Genomic DNA, 26812 nt, shown 5'->3' on the forward strand with positions numbered 1-26812 from the left:
TACTAAATTTGATTTTAGAACACCCCATCAGGGTATCGCTTTAATTAACTATATAGTGTTTAGCTTTTTAAAGGTGCAGACCCTAGTTCTAATCCGTGAAAATGGACACCAGGTTTGGTTAATCTACAGACTTGTAACCCATTGGGATAAAGTTTTAACAGAATGAAACTAAAAGTCTGTGATGTTTAAATGGGTAAAAAATGCTGTCTAAAAATAGACTTGAACTTGACTTAGTAACTTGCTACTCAGATGTACATGCACATTTAGAATTGCGAACAATTATTTTGAGGTATTTAACACTTAGAGTGTAAAAAAAATATATATTCTAAACAATAAAATGGAAGTAACTTCTGATTTAAATTACCAAAAACAACTATAATAGAGAAAAATATGTAGTGTTTAAAAACAAGGATCTGTCACTTTAAAGATCACACCATGACTGGTATATCAAAGGCCATGGTATGTGTTATCCTGTCTGTAGGATGGTGCATATAAATGATCCCTTGCTACTAATGGAGAAATGTAGCAGGTTTCCTCACTTGAGACTGTATTTCAACATTACCAAATGTTTGACATCCAATAAGAGATGATTAATAAATCATGCTCTAGTGGCGTCGTTAAACAAAACAAACTTTTAACTATTAACTTTAAAGATCATGTCAGCTTTTAATTTTAAATGAATATTACATTTCTGACAAATGTATGATAAATAATAATAATATTCTTCATAATGCAGCGGATCTGGCTCGGACTCGGACTCCGATAGCTCTGACTCCAAATCTAGCAAGTCCAAGAAATCATCAGAAGTGGAAAAGAACAAATCGGATTCGGATCAGAAGTTGGACAGCGATGAGAGCAGGTCTGAAAAGTCGAGTGGGTCGGGGAAAGATTCTAGCAGTCGGTCATCGAGCGATGACAAGGATAACGATGTGAACCATCACTCGTCGTCAAAAGCTCCTCACCTGTACGACACAGACTCCCAAGAAACACAGGATTCCTTCAAACCCAAACATGGCCGGTCCAAACAGCTCAAAGAGGCAAGTGTTGGGATATAGTTCATGAAATGTGGCAGAAAGTTGTAAGGGAGATTTTCAATTTTAAGACTTAAGACTAATGAAATATCAAGTGGCAGTCTTCCTCTGTAGCCTGTTATAATAGAGAATATTTTTAGTGTCAATTTTCCTTAAAAGTGTGGGCATTTTGGAATATTGATGGTATTTTTGTTGAAAAATTTCTTACTTTAGCATTTCTATTTTGTATGTTTATTTGCTGATAAATTCATAAAACTGCTGTCACAGATTAGCAGCATACTGATTGTCGTTAGTAGATTTTGAGGGTTGTATATGTTAGATGATAGTGGCAGGTTTTTACTTTCTGTAGTCCACATGCTGTATTTAAGGTTTATGAATCGGTCATTTGTTTTCCTCAATTGACAGGTCAATCGTTAAGTTACACTAAAACAATACTTAAGTGATTCATTTTATTTGGTAAGACATGTCCATTGCTGGTTTCCAAAATTGGTTTTGTTTAAAAAAAATTAAAAAATTACTGTGTTTTTTTAATTGTCTGTTACCAAACTTGCAATTCATAAGAACAACAAATCTGGTCAGGCCTCTTACATTGTGCATCATTGAGTTGTGAGCTTTCACAGTAGATGAATTGAAAGTAATATAAACACTTTTTACAGGGATGTGATTGTTCAGCTTTTTATCTGATTTCAGGTTTTTTTTAATTAATTTGATTCAAAATGTTAAAAAATTACCTTTATTTTAGGTATTGTAGAAAGATATCAGCTTTTAAAAGTTATTTTCAGCTTTTATTTTAAAATAGGTATCACATCACTGTTTTTAAAGGTAACGTGTCCACTTGTTTGTGTGCCTAATCTCATTGATGTACTTTCCTTTGTTTGACACTCGATAGCCAATCTCTATTTTTGTGCTAGGGTATTCTTCATTCATACATTCAGTTTTGCGTGCAGATGCGGACATGTTTTGTGTGTGTCCATTTATGCAGTTACCAGTACGGCCTTTGGACATTTGATCTGGTCAGCCAAAACTTACCTGCAGCTGTATGCTGTACCACACTCTGCATCGGACAAATGAACACGGTCCTATGTTGTTTCATTGTCTGAGATTTTAGACGTGTCCGCGTCGGCATACACATTGACACGTGGACACACTACTTAACACTGTTCATTAATTGAATTCAAAACAAAACCATTTGTAAGGTTATGCATACCAGAGATATATCAGCTGTCACTGTCCAGTTTTTTTTTCTCTGGACTATGAACATGACTAATCATAAGTATTGATTACCAGTGTCATTGGCTTGTTTCACATCGAATAAAACTTGAAAATGTAAACTCGGTGTGAAAATGTGAAGAAAATGATTTTAAAACGTGCATGGTGTATGGAATAATGATCATATGCTGAAGTGTTGATTCTAAATGTGACCTTGTATTTTAGGAATTTGAATCAAAAGGGAAAAAGAAATTTGTGAGTATCTTATAACTAAATCTACATTGTTGCATGTTGTCATGTCATTTTCTAGGTGGGTTGCTTATGGTTTAAGCCTACACATAAAAGATTTTTCTTTGTTGGTTAGATACCTGGTGGTGATCTGAAATGAAATTGAGTAAAATTTAGTTTTGGTAATAGATGCACAGCTTTCTCTTTGCTTAGCACATTGTTCTTTTTTGTCTGTACAGCACATGATGTATTGTATTGTACACAAAGGATCAAATGGCTGATGGCTTGCACATTTCTCACATTTTTAAAACATTAAAAATAAACCAAAAAAATTTGTCTTAGAAATACTGATTTATCAGGTGTTAAGATTTATGGAGATGTTTAAGGCAGGGAATGCTGAGAGAGTGAAATATTCTTTACTACAAATTTTTGTAATTTACAAGGCAACAATAGTAACAATGAGACAGGTGATAAGCTAATTCTGTGGATATTATATAATTAATTCTTTATTCTTTTTTTGCCTGCACATTACATAAATATTTATTGACAGATAAGTGATATAGGGAAATTAATATGAAAAGAATCACTAATGCTGTGTTCAGGTGTGCTCAGAAATTAAATCAACTAAATTCCGAGTTGTAAACATGTAATACATGTTCACATTCAGGTGATATTTTCATTAATAATAATAGTTTTAAAAAAAATTAATGAAAAAACTTTAAAAAATAATTCTGCTACACTTCAATTTTATGAATGCTTTAAATTTTGATCAGTTATGAATTACATCATTTTTCCAATTGAAATGGCTCAAATAAGTATTAAAAATAGCCAGACCTGTCGACCCTGCGGGAGTCTCCTGGTATTTGATAGAATCTCCTTTCCCCTGTGCGGGAGACAATTTCTCCTGTTAAATGACATTTTTGTAAGCATAAAAAAAAAACCCAATCCTCTTGTCAAAATAACATAAGGGAAGTAACTCTTTTTTTTCTCATTCGGAAAATGTCGACTACTTTCGGTTTCTGAGAATGTAACAGGCCGAATTGTCCCGACTGTTTAACCTTTGCCGAAGTGAGAATTGTGGGATAGCCTATTTATATTGTTAAAAAAGCACATGGAGTTTATAAAATGACGTGTTATTATAATGTTTGTTGTCATCATAATGGCTACGAAGCGTGTTGCCGCTAATTCAACAGGCAGTGTATTGACATTCAGTGTTGCCATAAAAAAAAAAAAAACCCTATCCAATTTAGTTCTAATAACACCTCTGAATTGTAAAATGTCTTCCCACTGGATTACATAATGCAACTATGACGAATCTGAACTGCCAGACATCCATGAATACACATTACACAAGTACAAAGGCTTTGCTGAAAGGAAAAAAAAAACCCTACTCACTAGCTGTGAACAAAATTCACTGCAACAATCCTACAATCACCTTTTCGTGCAAAACATTTTAAAAGCCTCATACGGGAACCAAAATAGTAACAAGTTAAAATATGTATATGTTATTACCGGAATTTTAAAATATACCATGGCCTTTGCAAACATAAATGTACAAATTGTACATATTTTAAAAAATATTCTTAGTGCTTTGATAACAATTCACCCTTTTCCATGCGTGCAAACCGAAACCGTATAAAACATTGTATAATGTAGACAGAAGTTATGGCTTGCCGGTAAATTAATTTTATTTTGAATATCAAATATATATTTTTACGGCCATTTTGGTTTTTGGTATCTAGTATTAATCAATTTATATCCATATTTGAATTGCTAATATGCCACAGTTCTCGTTAAGAATTACACAAATATATTTTGCTTTGAGCTGCCATTTAAACGTTAGAATATTGATTCAACATTATTGACGTTGCACTGCGTAGAATGCATAAATTAACGAACTACACTTGCCCGTGTCTCGTATTGGGCTGGTTGAACGAGACTATGCGACGCCATACAATGTTTTGACAGAAGCGCAGTCAAGCTGCATGTAGAGTACCAGTCCAACGCATGGAATAATAATAAAAAAGGATCGGTCTATGAGTCTGACTATGTGGTTGACCTAATATAAAAAAGGACAATAAAAACGATCGAATCGTTATTGCGTTTTGGTTAGTATGAATTAGAAACAAAAATTATACAGTAAACATTATATATAAGTATTCGTGTATTCGGTTTAGCTAGTGACGAATACGAATGCAACTACGATACAGATCGCTGTTCGGTGCACCGAATATTCGAGTATATCGTTACACCCCTAATAAGGATTACACTTCAAGAAATTATTTTTGTACAATTAAAAAATGTTGTTTGACATTGACATAAAGTTAATCATGGAAATGGGTATAATTCTGGTATATTTCACACGATGTCCGTAATGAGGTTTTACTTTTGATTAAGTACCACGTCACCATTCCTCATTATAGTAAAAACTGAATATTAATTTATAAGATTTATATAAATTTGTCTTTGGTACTTAGGTACACTAACCACAAATGATAATGTAACACGACCTGTAAGGCTGTAAGTCACGTGTAATACCGTAAATGTACTAATTAATTTTTTTATTTCTTGTTCATGTTCTTAACATTTTTGGATAAAATATATATATATTTTTTTTTAATATGTATTAAATCATAATAATATTTAAACTTAAAAAAAACAAAAAACATTTGTTTAATAAAAAATTTTTTTTAATTTTTTTTTTTTTTTAATGCTAAGATCTAAGGTTAAGAAGTATATATGACATTATATAGTATTCATATAACTTACTGTAATAAAGTTTTTTTTAAATCTTGCGATTTAGGGTTAAATTGTGTGAATTTAAAAAATCTCCTGCTTATTGACAAAATCTCCTGCTTTCTCAACACACACCTCCTGCTTTCTCTTGACTAAAGGTTGACAGGTCTGAATAGCGCCCCCCCCACACACACACTTTTGCACTGATCATTCATCTTCAATTTGGTGTGTGTTTTATTTCAGAGAATTCAGAGAAACATTTTGTCACCATTTTCCTTCTAAATTCAAAAGGTGAAGGTTGCTAGGTTAGCTTTTTTTCCTTTCCGAGTTTACTAGTCGGAAATGTGAGCTCTGGAACTTTTTGGACGACAGATGTCTGAAGTTGTTGAAACTGTAATATGAGCATACTCAAACACAGCATAATTACTGACCCAACTTATGCATAAATATATTTTGCTGAATAAAGTCAAAATATTTGTTACAGTGGTGAAAATGAACAGTCCGTTAAAAAATAACTTCACTGATGCACATAATTCCTACTTCATTGTATACTAATCGATCAGGAAAAAGAAGTGATAATAATTTAAAAAATTAATAATATGCAAGTTTGTGGTAACTAGACAGAACATTTTAAGTGGATAAGAAACCAATCTCTGTACAAATTAGCATCTTGCATGTGGATTACACACAATTTGAAATTCTTTAACCTGTTGAAGTCGATAAGCAGAGGGAGAAATTTTATGGTATATGTAATAAAATAATTGTAATAAGTATAGGTTTATCCAAAACCGTACAAAAGAAATTACTGTACTGCTCAGTGTTTCTGCCAGAGGATTTTGTTTTTTAAGTTAACCTTTTGAAAAAATTAATTACTCTTATCATTGCTGTATGATTTCCTTAACCCTAAACTTAACCCATTTTCTTTCTGGGAGAGGCCCCCATACCACCCTGTTGACTATGGTTGCATTCAGTTCTATAGTGCCATACCCAAAAATTTCTTTCTGACAGAAACACTGCTGCTATGTGACTAAGATGTAATTCAGATGGTGTACTAATCATACATTTAAAAAGACTTGCCTGGCTTACCATTATGAGTGTTAGTTTTATTGCTATTACAGCTTTGGGATCAGCAACCTGACTTGTATGGGATACGCAGATCAGCACGAGCTAGGAAAGAACCAACGAGATACAATGCAGGAGAGGAAGAGGTCAGTCATACATAACTATGTGGCTACATAGATAATGATAAATTATAACCCACCATATTTTTGCAAATCCCTGAAAGAGACCCTATAGTCATCATCATCAGTAAAATCAAGTCGGGCTGTAGATCGTTCTCATGAAATGGTGTAACCACTGTTTTTATTGACATGATGACAGGTAAAGCAGAGTGATGTATGTATAGTAGCAGAATATAACTTGTGGTATCACACGCATAGCTATATCACAAAATAGCTCATTTGACCTCTAGGTTATCGAACAATGTAGCTGAAAATAACAGAAATAATAGCTTTTCGCCTTAATTTTTAATTGTCTGCAGGATAAAGATAATAACTAGTTTTATCCTGTTCAGGCCGAATAACAATATCCCATTCTTACCTTCACAGGATAAATTTTGTTTTGTTTAACGACGCCACTAGATTAATTAACCTTTGTCCAGTTGTGGTGCACTGGTTAGATTCACAGGATAAAGCCAATATCCTATGCCATTAACTATTTATTCGCTATTTAAACAATATATATTAAATTTTTTACTGCAAGGCAAATAATTAACTACATTCCAGTGTTCGAGATTAACGGTATCCCAATATCCCGGGGATACCAGAATTTAATTTTGGATACCAGACTTCAAGAACCCAGTATCCCACTGGGATGCCATATAATACTAAATTCTCAGGTGGGATACCAGATTTTGAAATGTTAGTATCCATTTGGGATACTGGCCAAGAAATGTAATCTCGAACACTGCAATCCTAAAACTAGGAGGTAGAGTGGCTTTGACGGGTGATAGGATTGATATACAAATTTAATCTCGAACACTGCAGTCCTAAAACTAGGATGTAGAGTGGCTTTGACGGGTGATAGGATTGATATACAAATTTAATCTCGAACACTGCAGTCCTAAAACTAGGAGGTAGAACGGGTTTGACGGGTGATAGGATTGATATACAAATTTAATCTCGAACACTGCAGTCCTAAAACTAGGAGGTAGAGCAGGTTTGACGGGTGATAGGATTGATATACAAATTTAATCTCGAACACTGCAGTCCTAAAACTAGGAGGTAGAGTGGCTTTGACGGGTGATAGGATTGATATACAAATTTAATCTCGAACACTGCAGTCCTAAAACTAGGAGGTAGAGTGGCTTTGACGGGTGATAGGATTGATATACAAATTTAATCTCGAACACTGCAGTCCTAAAACTAGGAGGTTGAGTGGCTTTGACGGGTGATAGGATTGATATGCAAATTTAATCTCGAACACTGCAGTCCTAAAACTAGGAGGTAGAGTGGCTTTGACGGGTGATAGGATTGATATGCAAATTTAATCTCGAACACTGCAATCCTAAAACTAGGAGGTAGAGTGGCTTTGAAGGGTGATAGGATTGATATACAAATTTCCTGACGAATACTCCGGGCTTCTAGAATTGTAAAAAAATCCACTAGCAAAGAGATCAGACTCGGTGATTTAAAAAAAAATGTACTAGCCATGATTAAAAATTCACACGCCCTACTTTAAATAAATGACAATTTTACTAATATGTCACCTACAGAAGGACATATAGCTTAAAAACCCTTATATTTGGGTTCGGCGTATTCATCTTTACAATATAGACTTAAATGCAAAATTTGACAACTTTTTTTTCAAGGTGATAGAAGTTAATTTACTAGCCCAACATTGAATACCACTTATCATGGGAGTGGGGCTACCATAATCTAGAAGCCCTGGAAAACTGATAATTATTATTCTGTGTCTTATGAATCTGCTGCATGCTTTCCTCCATGCATAAATGGTTGAAATAGAATTTGATTGTGGGCATGGTGTGTGTATATATATTTTTAAAAAAACCTTCAAAAATTTACCTACTGCCCCATGCATGTGGTATTTGTGCAACAGCAACAAGTTGAAAAAAGAAAACTTAAATAATTCTCCCTTGTATAAATTTACTTTTAAAAACACTGATTAAATTAAATCTATTGCATTAACAAAACAACAACAAAATACATATGCGATTTCTTTCATATTAGAAATCTAACATTAATAATTTTGTCGTTTAAAGTAAAACTTGACAATATGCTTTGTTATTTTTTACAGGGTAGTGACAGTGATGGGAAACCAAAACGTAGGTCTCGGAAGAAAGAGTAAGTATTTACTTATAAAATGTCTTTTTGTACTTTACTTTTAATTAGTTTATGATTGTACTTCTTAGCTGCTTCCTTCTACTAACGTACAGCTTGTACATAAGTCTCCATCATCAATTTTAGTAAAATAGGAAACTATCAAAAGCTTGTACATGGTAACTAGTTCTACAATTCAGATACAAAACGAGACATGCTGTTGAATATTGTTACTCTTCTTCAGTCTTTTTGTGTGTGTAAATATTTTCTTTCTGTTAAGCTATTTAAAAAAAGAAGAAGTAATTCTTGTGTATTCATTCATTTTAAAGTGAATGACCCTAATTTTTAAACATGGTATATTGGATCTGTTTTTGATCATTGGAATCGGACATTACTTACATTTTATTGTTTATTCATTTTTGTACACCTGAAGGTTTTCTGGTAATCGTGTTGTTTTAATACCTTAGATGCATTTTTCATATTTTTAAAAACTCGTGTAGCTTTAAAAAGTTATGATTATGAAAAGAAACTCTATAGTCTATTTTTAAGGGCTTTTCCCCATTTCAATGTCATACTTTTGTTTCACTCTATTGTAATATGTTACAGGTTTGTAGATTAATAAAAATATAGTGTCAAACTACGGACTGACTGTCAGATGGACTTGAATGTTGCATTTTGATAAAAATAAAAAGTGATGTTTTTCAGAAAGTTAAACGAGCTCATATAGCTAACATATTCTAAACCGGAATAGTCCTCTTACTGGCCATAAAACTGTTTAATGCAGTCAACTACACTATTAAGGCACCTGTTCTAGAGGGCATTCATTCTAACATTCAGTATATTGGTGAAAAAAGTTTGTGTTAAAAAAGTATTTATTAGTTATAGATACATTTTTGTTAATGTTTTGTATTATTTTTCCAGCTCTACTGATTGGGATGGCAGTGCAAGTTCCAGTGGATCGGAAGACAATTACAAACCAGCGTATTCAAAAGTGGCACCAAGGTATGTCAAAGAAAATCGTTGCTTCAATTTGTATTGTTTAAATAATCTCTTGGGAGTGAAACTTGTTTGACCAATTTAGTATCCGAATTTTGCTCATCTTGAACATTAGAAAGCTGGTGGTGTTGAAAAGACGTTCAGTTTAGTTATATTTGATATTAAAGCACTGTTTTGGCTGTAACTGAAAGTATTCTAGAAATTTACATATTGTTGCTGAACTAAGAAAATTTCTCTGTATTTAAAAAAAAAAAAGAATAAAAATTAACATGAAAAATGACACCTTCATTTTTCATGTTATAGTTCTTAATAGTCATTTCTTAAACTGAATCAGCTTGTAATGAACCTGTTTCTGCCGTCTCCTGAAAAACATAAATGCAGAGGTTTTCTTAGTTTAGCGACAATATGCTGTGTTTATAAATTGATGTGTTATGATGGTAGAGTTTTAGTGAATTAAATGTTAAAGGGACATTCCTGAGTTTGCTGCAATTTTTAAGATGTTATCGACTAACAGAGACTTTTTGATGACTGTAATTACATATCAAATATATTTTTCTGCATAAAATATTAGTGGCTGAATATTAAACGTGTTTCTGATTGTTCTAATGTTTGTGCTAGGTTAAATTTCATTTTATTTCCTGAAATTTTTTTTCTTTCGTACGTACAGAATTATTTGAAGACAAAATCCAATTTGGGCTTCTTACAAATATTAAGACGACCAGAAACACATTGAATATACAGACACTGATATTCTAAACAAGAAAATATATTTAATATGTAAGTTTAATCGTAGAAATGTTTTATTAGTCGGAAACATCTTACAATGCAGCAAACTTGAGAATGTCCCTTTAAATCTTTACATCTACCTTCATACACTTTGTGTTCCCGTTTGTACAGATCGAGAAGTACACGTCAGACTAAGAAACCGAACCGAGGAGGACGGAGACCTGCGGCTAAGTTAAAAGGAAGACGTAGAAATCTCTCGTCATCATCATCGGAGTCCGATTCTGAAGACGAACGTCGATATGTTGCCAAACGATCAAGTGCCAGGAAGACTGTCAGGTTAGTTGACTTTGTCATTTGAGAGGCTATGGTATGTGCTGTGCTGTCCTGTCTTTTGAGAAGTATATATATATATATATGTATATTCTTGCTACCAATTCAAAAATGTAGCGGGGTTTCTCTTAAACTGACAATTACCAAATATTTGACATCCAGTAGCCATTGATTAATAAATCAATATGTCATTAAACAAAACAAACTTTCAATCTTTACTGGTGAAATTTGAGCAATCATGAAAGCCCTGTGTTATCCAAATATATTATCTTCGCATAATGGCTTTACATTAATAATTCAGTGTGCTCTAGTGGTGTCGTTAAACAAAACAAAACTTTTTTTTGTTATTAACTTTAGTTACAAGGAGGAGACTGAGGATGGGACGGACTCTGATGACATTGTGGAGGTGAGCCAGGACAAAGTGGAGGAAGTTGAAGACAACAGAAACGCCATAGAGAAGGTTCTCGACACCCGCACTGCCAGGAAGGGAGGTAAGTCATGACCACATGGGTGTAGTCGTAGGAATAATAATAATAATTGCATTATAACCATAATCAAGGAGTGTTTCTGCTAGAAAGAAGTTTTTGGGTACAGCACTATGGAATTGAATGCAACCACAGTCAACAGAGGGTATGGGGTCCTGCCCCAGAAAGAAAATGGGTTAAGTTTAGGGTCAGGGTTAAGAAAAATCATACAGTAATGATCAGAGTAAAAAAGTTTGTCAAAAGGTTAACTCCAAAAAAAAATCTGCAAACATTACCCTCTGGCAGAAACTCTGTCAAGGGAAGTAATTTACAAGTAACAATTGATGAAAGGGAGGCTAGTTGTAATTAGATGTCTTTAATGATCCTTACATGTGATCATTAATTTCACTTGAAGTTTCTTAGATGACAAAGAAACATTGTGTCTGTTGTTTCTACAACTCCCCAGGCTTTTTGCCAGAAAATAATTTGAGGGTATGTAAAAAAGAAAAAAACCAGACCATAAATGGCCCTCGGTTAGTTGTGAGCTTGAAATCAGAAACTGCACTCTGTGTGCTTTGACAGATTTTAAGCAGTAGTTGTCTCCCTATCACCTGTTTAAAAAAAATATGAAAAAGTATATATTAATTTCCAAGATTTTAAGATGTGAAATGTTAACCTCTGGCAGAAACTCCGCTCCCATATCTTCAAGAGAGAGTTACTATGACAACTAGAAGGCTGGAAAAATGTAAATAAGAACTAGTTATTATAATAGATTATTCTTGTGTGACAAGTCTTCATACCTGTAATTATCCAGATTTAGTTTTTACAAGTTTATCAGCCATGTGAAATTTCTTATTTTGTTGTGTGATTTAAAAAAAAAAAATTATTCAAGATAAATGTACAAAAGTCTTCTGTTTTGTTAGCATTGTTATTAAATACTTGTGTGTGAATAAATGTTTTTCAACTTGACACATTTTCTTTTGCTATGCACGTGTGCTATTTTGGCCAACCTTAAAAAAATATTTACTGCAACTGTGCAATTTATGAATTAAAGAAGTAATTAAATAAAATCATAAAACCCATAGATCATGGGTTGGATAAAGCAAACTAGATTTTTTTTTTTTTTTTTAAGGATGGCTTTAGTAGTAGGCAAATGATAATCTTCATTATTGGTTTGATTGGTGTTATTTTAAGACTCGGATGGTTATCATCATTGTTGGTTTGAGACTCGTGACATCATGCATGCACTTCAGGTTGCTTGGTTACCATGCATTCAATGTCATTATCATCATCATACCATTTGTCACCATCATCCGGAATAAAATCTTTGCCAGCCTCTCAAGTTGGGGAAAAAACCCTCATCATCTACTTGTTTGGTCAAACTCCACAAAATTGTTACTTGATCATCAAGCATGGCATCATGGTGTTTATAAGATTTTGATTTTTAATTACTAGCATGCCCTGAGATTTATTGTTTGACCCAAAAATAGCCAACCGTTAATCCATGAACTTGGCATGAACCAATGAATCTGTATTGAAAACTGACATAATGACATGAACTGAATTTGAGCCATTTTAGCACTGTTAACATGTGTTTCTACAGAAATGAGGCAATGGAATATTGATAGTTTTCAAGTGTAATTAACAAATTAAATATAAACTTGATGTGGAATCCGGGGTTTTATCAGCTGTGTTTTTAAGACTCCGATAATCGGCACCATTCCCTGACATTCCCAAAAGGATATTCCCAAATTTGGAGTGAAAATCTGAATATACCTAATTCCCATTTTTTATGATTAATTTATATAAAGATATATTTGGAAACGATACGTAGCACTTGACAAACTCCCCTGTAATGTTTCATAATGTAAAATAGATATATTAATTTAAATAAAGACCAAGTACATATATAGTATTACTCTTTTAAATTCCAGGGTTCGCACAGGTGCTTGAAGTGTTTGAAAGTATTTGAAATTTGTTAATGTAATTTCAAGGCCTTGAAAAATCGTATTTTTGTGGAAAAAGTCTGAAAAGTCCTTGAATTTTATTTTCCCCTCCTAAAAAAAAAAAAAGGAAACATGCCTTTCCTACTTTTAATAAAAAAAAATTGAATCTCTTCCGTAGGTTTATTTACACGTCTACTCAACCTAGCAAAGTATTTACTGTTGTAAAAGATGCTTGTAATGACCCACTGAATTATGCCAAACTGTACTTTTTTGTTTCGGTTGCTAAGGAAGTCCAGCCCTACCTGCTGCATATGCAGACTGATAAACCCATGATTCCCTTTCTCGGTGACGAATTGCACTTAACCAATTGACACTTGAAGCAGTGTATTATATGTGCAATGACAGTCTACTTTTTATTACTAGGTAAATTTATTTAAAATTTGTTTTTGTGTCCTTGAAAAATTAATTTAAGTACTTGAAAAAGTCCTTGAAAGTCCTTGAATTTGATTTTCTCAAACCTGTATGAACCCTGATAATTCTAACTTAGCTTAATGAGATGTTTTTGAGATGAAACTGAATATTCCCATTTTTTTGGGTAAAATGATGCTAAAATTTCCTAAATCAAAGCCATGTGCGTCAAGTCAAATTTGAGAAATAAAACCCGGGGAATGTCATTTTTGGATCATTATAAGATTGTAAAACAATAGATTGGCACATTCTGCATAGCTTTCTTGTAGTACTACTTTTGTTGGATTCACCTGAATGTTACTCGGCAACTCTGATATATTCAGGGCATGTTTTACTTTCACCAAAGAGAGCAAGTCTACACAAAGTTTAAACCAGAATTTGTTTTTAATTACTGTTTAAATTATCATTTGATATAAAATTAATATTGATATTTTGTCTATTGCTTATTGTAATATGCATCGTCTAACATTTGTTGTAATATTGGATCTCTAAGGTGTAATTGTTTGTTTGTAAATGTTTAAGGAATTAATATGTCCTGAGGGCTAGATCACTTCATCAGCACTATTCATCATTTTCATTCATAAACATTGCTTCTTGTATTTGGAAGACAGACACGCTGATTTCTCTGTGCACCCTTTCAATCAATGTTTTGCCATGGTTTAGTTATTTGTGATAATTTTCCTGTTTTCACACCATCTTTGAAATGGAAAAGTACAAACAAAAAAACCCCACAATTTAATAAAAGAACATATTTGTCCATCCTTTGAAGAATTAAACCTTTTCCTTATTTTATTTATCAAAATTAATTAATATTTAATAATCACAATTAAAAGCTTTGAAGGTACCAGAACTCAGAGTATTGCATGTTTGTTGTACAGTCAATCTTTTGTCACACTAAAAATGGAATTCTGTCGTAAAACCGAGATGACTGGGACTGCAGAAAATGTTTCTGGTGTAGGGTTGTGTCAGCTCTGGGGTATGGTGAAGGATTTGCCAAATGGAAACATTTTCTGCCACAGTCCCAAAACGTTACTCTTTAGCTTTACACTTTGTTATTTTCCAATTTTCACTCCTACATATTTTTCAAAATGCCTTAAAAGTTAATAAAAAAGAAAAAGGCTTCTTTTTCACCTTGATTACTAGTTTTTACATTTTAAATTTTTTTTGCAATAAAACTGATGGTGTGTGTAATCCGGACCAAAAATATTGTTAACAATAGATGCATTTTCTTTCAAACAAGGAAGGTAAAATTCAAGTTGGGTTAACCAGAGAAGATAACAGCAGGGAACATTGTTCAGTATCGTGTTGCAATTCGGTACGAAAAGTTTCAGAGATCCCTACACAATTAGAAAACATTAAACCGTAATTGCTGATCAATTTTCAGTTGACTAAAAAATATTTCTAATCAAGATTTTGAAAACAAAATGTTCCCTGAACAGATTTTTAAATATGTTAATTATCATTTTATCATTCAGGCACATTTAATCGGTGAATATAATCGCTAATTTCAGTTTAAAGTTTGTGAATGCTAAAACCCCTAAGTATGAATACTTGATCCCTATGAATTCTTGAACAGTAATTAGATAAGTGCCACATCCGATTGTGTCTTTTGAAGCTTGACTGTACACCTTAACACCTTGCCTGCCTGCTTGTTTTTTTTCCTTTGCTGTGCTTTGTTTGTCATGTGGCCACTGATTCACTCCCACAGAAACAGGTAACAAGACCACAGTGTACAATGTCGTTGGTCCTGCAGATCGCAGTGTGACGTTGAACGGCCAGTCAGCACAAACGAACGGGCAGGACGCGGAGGGGGAGAAGCCCGAGATGGAGACACAGTACCTCATCAAGTGGAAGAACTGGGCGCACATCCACAACACATGGGAGTCCGACGAGAGTATCGGCGCCGAGAAGGTCAACGGCATGAAGAAGCTGGACAACTTCAAGAAGAAAATGGCAGAAATCAATGAATGGTAAATTCTACACACATGACACTTGACAAGGCTAGTTGTAGGTGATCCGAAAAAAAAAAAATCCAAATCGTCTTATTTAAATTGGCTTGCGACGCACCTCGGTGGATTCATTCCAATTGATGCACCAGTGCACCACAACTGGTGAAAGGCCGTGGTATGTGCTATCCTATCTGTGGAATAGTGCATATAAAAGATCCCTTGCTGCATTAGGAAAAATGTAGCGGGTTTCCTCTGACTACGAGTCAACATTATGAAATGTTTGACATCTAATAGCTGATGATTAATTAATCAGTGTGCTATAATGGTGTCATTAAACAAAACAAAGTTCTTCTCTTTAAACTTTGAAAATTACAAACACCCAGTTATTTTCTAATAAAATAACAATTATTACATGATATTTATTTGCCAGATTAAAGTATTATAATATGTTGCTTTTACTCCCAAAGTAATACCGCTGAGTTCTGAGTACATTCAAAGGCGATGACAACATTCAAAGGGAAGTAACTACCTGCAAAAAGAAAGATTGGACTGCTGAAACTGTAAGATACTTCAGATTAAAACAGTTAAAACAATCCAATTAGTAAACAAAGTCTTTATCATTGACAAAATTAAAAAAGATATATTAACAAGCCTAAAGTAAGCTGCCAGCGAAAAAAATTAATGAATGTTTAATGACACCCCGGCACAAAAATACATATCGGCTATTGGGTGTCAGAAAAGGTAAGTATATGAAAAGATTATCAGTGAAAAGAAGTAATTGTTTTCCCCAAAATTAAAGTTAAACATGTTTGTGACATTCTAATTATTTAATAATCTAACCGAAAAAGTGTTTCCTTCAAAATTTGAAATCTGGACGCCTAGTGAGAGAAGTAATTATATTGGTTAAATATCATGTAATTTTTAATTATCGGTTAAATATTATGTAATTTTTAATTGTTTTATTTTTCAGGAAGGATAATGCGTCACCTGAAGACCTAGAGTACTTTGAGTGTCAGGAAGAAATGGTCATGGATTTGTACAAACAGTATCGAAATGTTGAACGGATTATCGGTGAGGTTTTCAAAATACTGGGTCTTGAAAATGTAGTTCTAGAAAAAATACCAAATAACTCTAGTATACGGCTAGAACTGGAAGTTTTGGTAAAATAATTTGTAATATTTTTAGTAATAAAAAAATGACAATAAATTGCCAAGCACACAATGGATGGGCAAAAACAAAAGTTACTTCTTGAATTCTTAAGAAAATATAATACGTAAAATAATTTGAGAGAGCAAGATATTTCTCGGTGATTCACAAGAGGAATTTTTTCTTTCATAAACATTAACCACATGACAGTCCCTTTTAAAAATGATTTTCTATTTATATTATTAGCTCATTCTGACCAGAAAATGTCAAACGAAAACAATGGCTACCCAGATTACCTCTGCAAATGGAGTGGTCTCCCCTACTCAGACTGTACATGGGAAGATGGCGAGTTGATATCACGTTCTTACCAATCATACATTGATGAGTATTTAGCTCGCAACAAATCACAGAGGATTCCTACAAAACTTTGTAAAGTAAGTATTATATTTTTAATTAATGTGGAAAGTTACGTTCCTCCATTAAAACATAGGAAATGAGTGTTTGTCAGTGTGCCTAGTAAAATACAGATAGAAAATATGCTAGATTAGAAATATGTATTGTTTTGTCATGCTTTTATAGTATATTTAATTTAGAGTGTGGGCCTTGTAACAAATATGTAACAAACCCATTTACGTAGACTACAATTCTCATTATAGTCTTCACAAATAAGCTGATACTTTGTTATTCATTCATATTGTTCTCGTCGTATTCAAACATCTGTGTATAATCTATACTACAACAGTAAACAATTGATAACAATTTAGATTTGGTGTTTTTAGTGGGGTTTTTTTCAAATTGAAGGAGAACGATGTACCGTTCTTGACTTTCTTGATGTCATAATAACTCTTGGTAATATGAACGACTGTTCTTGACTTATTTTGTTGCCTCAGACCCATTGTATGTTTCTTTGTATATTTCTAATTATTATGTTGTAGGTATTAAAAGTCCGTCCAAAATTTACTCCACTGAAAAATCAACCGCTCTATTTAGGTGGAAGCGATCACCTGGAATTGCGAGATTACCAGTTGGAAGGTCTTAACTGGATGATTAATGCATGGACCAAGTAAGTAATCCATTATTTCTTGGGTGTGAATTGGGAAATAGTATTTTGTAGGAGAAATATTTTACTATTGTCTTTTTGGGATATAGCTCCAATTACTTGCATTCTGTTCTAGACTGGGAGTGGAATTTAGCACTTGCCTTGGGTACAATAGGTTTACCTGCTTTAACTAGTGCCCCATGACTGGTACCTCAAAAACCTTGGTATGTACTTTTCTCTTTATGGGAAGGTGCATTTTTAATAAGGGTAGCGTCTGTTGCCGAAGCAGGTATGTGCTGAGGGGTCGTGAAACATTTTTCTTTCCTGTTCTGGTATGTGCTGTCTATATTTGTCTGTAATAAATACCTGTAATATGGTGATAATGGGTTCTTAACAACAAACAAGTAAAACGAAAAAATTTCTTTGAAGTAAAATATTCACAAAAAGTGTAGCTTTGAGAAGGTTATGACTCCTCTTCTTTTTTTTTTCTTCTTCTTGTTTTTTCTTCTTGTTTTTTTTATTGAAGATGTTGAGACATAGGAGATATAATTCAGACCCTTTTTTGGGGGTGGGGTGTGGGAGGGAGGGCAGTTGGTAGAGAGGTACAAAAATTAATTTACTAGGTATATCAGGACATTTTTCATTTTGTTACTAATGTTTTCTGATTATTTTTTTTTTTTTCCCCCAGAGAAAATTGTGTGATTCTGGCTGATGAGATGGGCCTGGGGAAGACGATCCAGATCATCTCCTTCCTGTCGGTAATGATGAATCAGTACCAGCTTTATGGACCCTTCCTCATGGTCGTCCCACTCTCCACCGTCGTTGCCTGGCAACGAGAGTTCAGCATCTGGGCCCCCGAGATAAATGTTGTCATTTACATGGGAGATATCACCAGCAGAAATTTGGTACGGTTTATTTCAGAAAGATTTTCTTGAACCTTTTATTAATGTTTGCTTCAAGTACTTTGCAAGATATAAGTGAACTATTTCATCAGTGAAAGGCTTTTATTTTAGTTGGGAAGTTTGTAATTAATTCTGGCTGAAAAACTAAGATGAGATAAAGATTATTTGAGAAAACTATCTTTTAATTAAACATAGTTATTAGAGTTGGAAGTTAATGCTTAGTTCTAGCTGAAAAAATTACGGTAAAATTTAGCTTAATTGAGATCAGAAAGAAAGAAAGAAATGTTTTATTTAACGACACACTCAACACATTGTATTTACGGTTATATGGCGTCAGACATGGTTACGGACCACACAGATATTAATAATTGAGATCAGTTGTAACCTTACAAAACAAGTTACTTTTTCTACAAATATGTATAAAAAAATCCTGTTATTTCTGTGATTTTATAGAAATCATTCTTTCTTAATAAAAAGAAAACCCTAATAGTTTATCAAACTGTAATGCCAGTTTTGTGTAAAAAAAAAAAAAGGAAGAGAAAAAGTTGTGTTTAACATATTTTTTCACTCAAATTATTTATGATAATTTGTTTTTATTTATTTTACCACTTTTCCTAATTGATTTGCTTTATATTATTATTATTTTTTATTGCAGATACGTGACTATGAATGGTGCCACCCTGGAAACAAGAGGTTAAAGTTCAATGTGCTGTTGACGACATATGAACTGTTGTTGAAAGATAAGGTACTGATTCCATTATGAGTTTTTAGTCCTGTGCATAACAATTTTTGAAGTTCACATAACAATTTTTGAAGTTCATTAATTTCAGTTTTGCTTGTAATAACTGTACATTGTGGAAACCTACATCTGTTGAATCCAAATTGGTAATGTCAAACTAATTATAAAAATTGTGTATTGTTGTGCTGATCGAACCAACTTATGTTTAAGCTAGTCAGATTTTGCATTAGTGCTGTCTTGTTATTCATTTCTGTATTCATTTGGTTCTAATAGGGACACACAGGCCTCGAATTTGGCAAATTAGAGGGCACGGCCATTTGACTTGGACCGATTGTGTTGAGTTTGATGGCCAGTTAATAACGTGCAAAATTATTTTTAGGTCATTGGGGCATATGACTAGAGCACTGTGGCAATTTGCTGCATGGTTGCCATTAAATTCGAGCCCTGGACATATTTTATTAATGCCCTATCATAATACCTTCATTAATTAACTCAATATCAAACTCTGGGTACCTCTCGATGACCCCCGGAAGACGTCACATTTCGTCGTCACATCTGGATTATTGATCTAATATGGCCAAATCTTGACTGAACGCAGAAGAAGAAGAATTAATTAACTTGGAGCAAGACAATGTTTGCATGTATTGGGTCTACTATTGTACAATTAAAAACGTTTTGTGGTATTTTCTCAGTCTTTTCTAGGCAGTGTAAACTGGGCATTTCTAGGTGTTGACGAAGCTCATCGGCTTAAGAACGATGACTCTATGCTGTACAAGATCTTGTTTGATTTCCACACCAACCATCGTATCCTGATCACGGGCACACCACTACAGAACTCGCTCAAGGAGCTGTGGTCGCTGCTTCACTTCATCATGCCTGAGAAGTGAGTATGACAAAAATGACAGACTGTTTGTCGTTTAGTTCATCGCATCAGCTTGTTGCTGAAAGTTTTAATCAGTCGTATGATTGATTACCATTCATAAAATATGTTTTGATTTTCGCCAAGTGAGATTTTAATTTGGCCAGTGATATGCTAACCAAATTGTTAATGATTTTTTTGGTCTCTGATCCTACGTCGTTGGCAGGGATGCAACAATGCTGAGACGTTGGATAAAACGTTGATCTACAGTTATCGGTGCTTTAGTTAATGTGGATGTAATGTCTTACAGATATGTTTGTTTACATTTTGCAAAACCAAGGATATTATAGTTATTAGGTAGATTGCTAAAATTAAATAATAAAAATTAAATTTAATCTGTTGTTACTACATTTTTGTCTCTACATGTTAAATAGTAGACTGACTAGGTTTAAAATGTTAAATACAAATTGAGGTTAAAATGCAGAACAGTTAAAATCTTGTATTTATACAAGTAAACTATCATGTTGCAGATGAGATGCAATGTTGATTTAACTGAAATGTATAGGTTTGATTGTGTAGCAGTTCAAATAAAGTGTTTACTTAGCTGAAATGTCTTGGTTTAATAGTGTAACAAGTGGAAATTTAATATTTATTTAACTGAAATACTTAGGTTTAATTGTGAAACAGGTGGAAATATAGTATTTATTTAACTGAAACACCTAGGTTTAACAAGTGGGCCGACTTTGAAATTCGACATTCCAAAGCTGATAAAACTGGTTTTGCAGCCCTGCACAAAGAATTGGAGCCATTTTTGATACGAAGAATAAAGAAGGATGTGGAGAAATCTCTTCCGTCAAAGGTTAGTACATAACTGATAACGAGATAAATGTTCATACATACAGCTTCTTTTTGGCTCAGAGTGGAATTTGTCAATACAGGCAACACTTGAAGCAATGAACGAAAAGCTGTATGCAAATATTGCTATGCTTTTCTGTATTATGCTTATCGTAATCCATTGAGAGGAGCAATTCTCTTTTAACCTTTAGACTACTGGATTAATTTTTGACAAAAACCATCTTGAGTGGGTACAAGTTTATTATTTGTACTCGTATATTCACTTAAATGTTTTATAAATACATAAAATAAAATTCATATTTGAATTGGTAAGCATTATTTTCGTGTATTTGTCTAATTTGTATGATATTTTAGATCGCTTATTGTTGATTAAATTGGGCAAAAAATTTAAAAAGTCGTGTTTACTTACGGGCATTGTATTTATGTCCATTATTCCCAATAACGGTGGCTTTCTGACCAGAATTTTTTTTTTAAACGAACCGATTCATATCCCAATATATGGTGATTTTCGTTGTTGGTAAAACGATCAAATTTATTATCATATTAGCTGTCACAATCAGCTATCGATCCCTGAAAATGGCAGCGACATGCCGCCATTGTTGTCAAGTGAAAATACTTGCCGAAAGCCACTTTTTTAACTCAAAATTTCATTTTACAGTGAAAAATCTAATTTTAAAGACACAGGAAGCTAAAATGTTTTTTGTTTCCTGTTAATAAATCGTTTTCAGTGAGTGTTGTATGCAAAACTGCGGGAAATATGAATTGGGGAATGCACTTGTATACAGTGTACAGTATGTCGACTGGCATGAAGTTGGGTGAGATATCTCAGAAGGTTAATATCTATTAATATATTCTTCCATAAACTGTAGCCAAAAATTAAGCGAGAAGAAAATAGTATAACTAAATAGGCTAGTGTATTCTGGATTCAAGTTAACCTGACCTCGAACTTATGGCATTTCCCCCTCGAACAGTGGACTGGTCTGAAGATTTTAACAGCCAATGAGATGACTTAAAATGTTATGGTTTGTATTTACAGGTTGAACAAATTCTTCGTGTTGAAATGAGTACAATACAGAAGCAGTATTACAGGTTAGTGAAAATTGCTCCCATGTTTTTTTTTATTGTTTTAAATTAAGGATTGTCTGTTATTTCTTTTATGTTCATTGGGGTATGCACCCAAAAAAATTAAACTGCAAATACTGAACACTAAATTTGAATCATACTTGCTAATTATAACACTAAAACTTCATATTTTATTTTGGTCCACGAACAACGCTCAATAAGACAACTTTCCCATATAAAAGACGTCATTGGATATGACGTTCCATGACGACGTTATTGTTATGTTCATCGAGAAATGAACAAACACCCATAGCTAAGTCTGGACCAATGGAATGACATTATGTTGCAATGATGTAACAGAAATGTAATTATTGTGGTATGAACTAAGTGTTGCTGACATTTTGATGGTCTTGTTTAAAAAACAGATTTGAACATACCTGATTTTTAACAAATTATTGTTGAATCATAAATGTTAAAATCTGTTATTATTATACTGTTTACTGCTTTGAATATCTACTTTCTCTTTTAATAAATACTTGCTGGGTTACACTATAAAGTGAACTTTTTGACTAGGTATGCATGCAATAAACAAATTGTAGGGAAAAACTAAATTTCAATGTGAAAGGTTGATGTGATGTAATATAGGTGGACAAGAGAATGTAAAGATGAATCAAAGCACAATGTCAGACCATTGATTTGAGGAAGACTGCTGAAAATGCGATAAAATCACACATAACGAGTGCAGTGTATATAATAGTGTATATAATGTCATCTTTTTGGGGGCCTTGAAAATTTACTTTCTGACTTAAAAAGGCCTTAAATTTGTTGCTGACAGTCTGTGTGAACCCTGTTATTTAACTATACAGTTGTTAATGAAGCTAACTTGAACTTTATATTAAATAGTACAAATGTTTTTTGGATAGAATAGTTGGGTCATTTTCTAAGAGTACTATTTGGATACAATTTTGTTAGAGACGAAAGCATTTTTAATGATTTTACTTTTTGGGGGGATTATTTTTAAAATTGAAATATCCACAGCCTTTATTAAGTAACACATTTATCGGTGAAAGTTTTATTGGACATTATGATTTTTATGCGAGACATAATGGTGAGGAAAAACGTTGAAGGAAATGTGTTTGGTTTCTAGGTGGATTTTAACAAAGAACTACAAAGCGCTGAGCAAGGGTTTGAAGGGAAATGTGAGCAGTTTTGTGAATATTATCATGGAGCTGAAGAAATGCTGCAACCATGCCCAACTGACCCGACCACCCGAGGAGGAGCCAAAAGATTATATACAGGTTAACATCAATTTTTTTTATCCCCACAAAGTGAAATGTTTTGAGTGTTAGGAAACCATAGATTTGGGAAAGATGGCCGAAAATGTCTAGATATTGTATATAATAGTGTGTATATAATGTCATATTTGTTAGCCGTAACAGTGCTAGCTCTGGCACTTGCCAAATTAGTTTTTAATTTGGCTCACAAATTTCATGTAATAATTGGTATTTTATTTGTTTATAACACTGGATTTGCATTTTTTAAAGATAATTTGGCAAACGGTTTGCTCAACCTGTTTAAAAATCTAATTTCTCACTTCAAAAGGCCTGTTAAACGAAATGAACAAAAATTAGTCATCTGAAAAGAGCAATTTATTTTTTTTTTAAAGCTTTTCCCACAAACTGCAGGTTACCTCATCATAAAGATATTGTGTGCGTTTCCTTTCAGGGTCTAATTAAAGGCAGTGGTAAACTGATTCTTCTCGATAAACTGCTCCGACGTCTCCAAGACACGGGGCATCGAGTCCTCATCTTCTCCCAGATGGTGCGCATGTTAGACATTCTCGCAGAGTATCTGTCAGCCAGGCATATACACTTTCAGGTTAGTAGTAGCAAACATGGCCGTGTTCGGATTGGGTTACCTGAAGTGATGTTCTCGCTGGTAACCAAACATGTACACTGTAAAGGGGTGGGAAATAAACTAGTGGTAAAGTGCTCGCCTGATTAGAGGCTGGTTTAGGATTGAATCCCATGGGCTATTTCTCGTACTAGCTAATGCACCATAACTGGTATATCAAAGGCTGTGGTATGTGCTATCCTGTCTGTGGGATGGTGCATATAAAAGATTCCTTGCTGTTAATGGACAAATGTAGCAGGTTTCCTTTCTAAGACAAAATGTCAATATTACCAAATGTTTGACATCAATAGCCGGTGATTAATACATCATTGTGCTTTAGTAGTGGTATTAAAAAAAACCTTTTTTTTCGACCAAATATGAATGCAATAAGGACATGTATTAGAGATTTAGGGATACTTGAGATGTGCTGCTTAATAACATTCTCTATTTGACATTTTCAATCTTTTACAATGTTGAATTGAGCTTAGTCGTTTGTTTGAGCAAATGCCATGTTTCTAATGAAGCACAATTTCTTTAATGCTTGCATTGCATGAATCGATGATGAAAGATAGCTTAGTTACTTTATCTCGTTACATTCGTAAGAAATGATACATGTTGGTAGTAGAATATACAGTGTCCCTGCTACTAATGTAACAATGTGGTGCCTTTCCACTGAAGACTACATGTTGGAATTACCGGATGTTTAACACCGAATAATTAATCAATACTCTATTGTTGCTTTTTAAAACAAAACAAGCTTTAACTTTGTAGTATCTCTGCATTATGGCAGTCATAGGTAGATTGTAGCAGTTCATGGAGAAAATGAGTGTTAAATTGCACTGTTATTTTTTCACTTCCAGAGATTAGATGGGTCTATACGAGGAGAGCTGCGTAAACAGGCTTTAGATCACTTCAATGCAGAAAATTCTCAGGTAAGACCAGTGTAGTGTACGTACATCACAAAATGAGATGAATTTGAAACTTTATTTAATTGTCCGCAGTGAAACAAAATAGTCAAATCTTTTATGTATGATTGTAGAGTGTAATGACTTTACTACCAGACTTTGTTAATTTATTTTTTCAGCTATTAAAAATAATTTCCAGAAGAAACAATATGTTGATACAGTTCACAGCCACTGAAAATTGTGCGAATGATTGTTTCGTTTATGTGTTCACACAAGTTCATTGTTCACACAAGTTCATTTTTCATATGCATATTAAATGGACATTATTTATAACAGATTATGCAAAATTAAAAGGGTTACCTGAAATTTATTTGATTACCATGACTTATAAATAGGTTACACAATTTTCATTTCTTAACCTTTAGACTACTGAATTCTTGTCAGAGTTATTTCCCCTCAGTACTGGATTAATTTGGGGGAAAATCAGTTATAGCCGGTACCTAACTTTGATCATATATAATGGCTGAAATACTTAAGAAATGCATAAAATAACTTGTGTATATGAAACAATAAACATTATTTTTTTTTTTTTTTTTTTTTTTTTTTAATAACAAAAAATAACAATTTTAAAAAATCAACAAGTAAACAACATTATGAATGCCTAATAACACATTTAATTACATGTATCATATTTTCTTTGTGTTATTTAAATAAATAAGTAAGTAAATAAATAAATAAACAAAACAATTAACAAATAAATAAATAAATAAACAAACAATGTTATGTACATATATACAGGATTGCGGACGGAAGAAAACCTTAACAAGTAAACAGTAAGTATATTGGGTGTTTAGTTTACACTGGGTGTTTAGTCATATACATTTTATTGTTGAATTATTTTATTGGTCAAATAAATTAAAGAATTAAATTTCAATAAATAAACAATATATACAAATACTGTCTTGTGTCTTTGTTTCAACAGAATTTTTTTTATTTTTTTATTTGCCCTAATCCTCTGGTTCATGGAGCTGTTTTGTGCACTTGATTTTAAAATTCATGAGGGTATGGTAACGCTCAAAGCATGGGAAGGCACACAAGGATACAGAGCACTTGGCACACCTGAACTGGGTTTGATGGCGTTTACCTTTCTGTCGGAACATACAACACAGTCATTGCGGACCAGGCTACCAGATGGCATCTTTGTGGTGGTCACGTTCAGGAAGTGTCTCTGTCAGACGACTGGGGGGGTTACTTACTTGTCTACCTGCACGTGAGCACCCTAAGCGTTCATAGCCATCCAACAACCCATAAATGACTGCAAGTCGGACTTTCTCCGGCTTGACATGAAGGCCCGGTTTTGAACATCTCAAAACAATCAGTGCGTTGCAAAATGTAACTTCTAACAAATAAAAAAACATTTTTTTCCACCACTTACAACACCTGTGGATACTGAGATAGTGGCTCAGGTGTTTATCTGCCCTGTCTACACCACCCATGTACTTGGTGTACAACTCGATGGCCTTTGGTTTCTGAACATCTCGGTGGAAGTTGGGGTGCGTCTTGGACTTCACGCATTTTCAAAAAACATGAACAATTGTGAATTGTACTCAGGACATTTACTTGTCTCTTATCAGACCATGAGAGAAATAACATTTTGTCATCCCTAACAACCTTAACTGGGTCACCCTTTTTGATCTTACACGCTTTCACCTCATCAGGGACATTGCGTCGATTTACCCGTAGGGTACCACATGCTCCCATCTGGTTGTCGGCAAGATCCTGAAATAAAGCAGGAGAGGTAAAAAAGTTGTCCATGTACACATGTTGGGGAGTGTTATACAAAGACGGACACAAAGATGTAACAACAGAATGAGCAAGACCGTGGTCACGTACAGCATTTTCCTTACCGCAGTACACTTGCCAGTTGTATACATACCCTGTCTTGGCGTCGGCCAATACCCAAGCTTTCATTCCCCACTTGTGCGGCTTGT

General features: G+C 33.6%; 1 protein-coding gene across 2 annotated transcripts in view; it reads left to right on the top strand.

Moving 5' to 3' along the window:
• The window catches only part of LOC121384933 (chromodomain-helicase-DNA-binding protein 1-like), a 66897-nt gene that overhangs the window by 8824 nt on the left and 31261 nt on the right, over window positions 1-26812 (top strand). Inside the window, exons 4-22 of one of the 2 annotated variants that reach the window (XM_041515426.1) lie at window positions 737-1037; window positions 2466-2495; window positions 6323-6412; window positions 8520-8566; window positions 9464-9544; window positions 10436-10600; window positions 10952-11085; window positions 15181-15442; window positions 16392-16492; window positions 16814-17001; window positions 17503-17630; window positions 18295-18511; window positions 19164-19253; window positions 19940-20130; window positions 20830-20965; window positions 21998-22050; window positions 23171-23321; window positions 23749-23901; window positions 24777-24848. In XM_041515426.1, the coding sequence (XP_041371360.1) occupies window positions 737-1037; window positions 2466-2495; window positions 6323-6412; window positions 8520-8566; window positions 9464-9544; window positions 10436-10600; window positions 10952-11085; window positions 15181-15442; window positions 16392-16492; window positions 16814-17001; window positions 17503-17630; window positions 18295-18511; window positions 19164-19253; window positions 19940-20130; window positions 20830-20965; window positions 21998-22050; window positions 23171-23321; window positions 23749-23901; window positions 24777-24848 (2590 nt within the window). The remainder of the gene's footprint in view (window positions 1-736; window positions 1038-2465; window positions 2496-6322; window positions 6413-8519; window positions 8567-9463; window positions 9545-10435; window positions 10601-10951; window positions 11086-15180; window positions 15443-16391; window positions 16493-16813; window positions 17002-17502; window positions 17631-18294; window positions 18512-19163; window positions 19254-19939; window positions 20131-20829; window positions 20966-21997; window positions 22051-23170; window positions 23322-23748; window positions 23902-24776; window positions 24849-26812) is intronic. The other variant, XM_041515433.1, reaches the window with a different exon arrangement.

The sequence above is a fragment of the Gigantopelta aegis genome, chromosome 2 (genome assembly GCF_016097555.1).
Source record: "Gigantopelta aegis isolate Gae_Host chromosome 2, Gae_host_genome, whole genome shotgun sequence".
Classification (NCBI taxonomy): domain Eukaryota; kingdom Metazoa; phylum Mollusca; class Gastropoda; order Neomphalida; family Peltospiridae; genus Gigantopelta; species Gigantopelta aegis.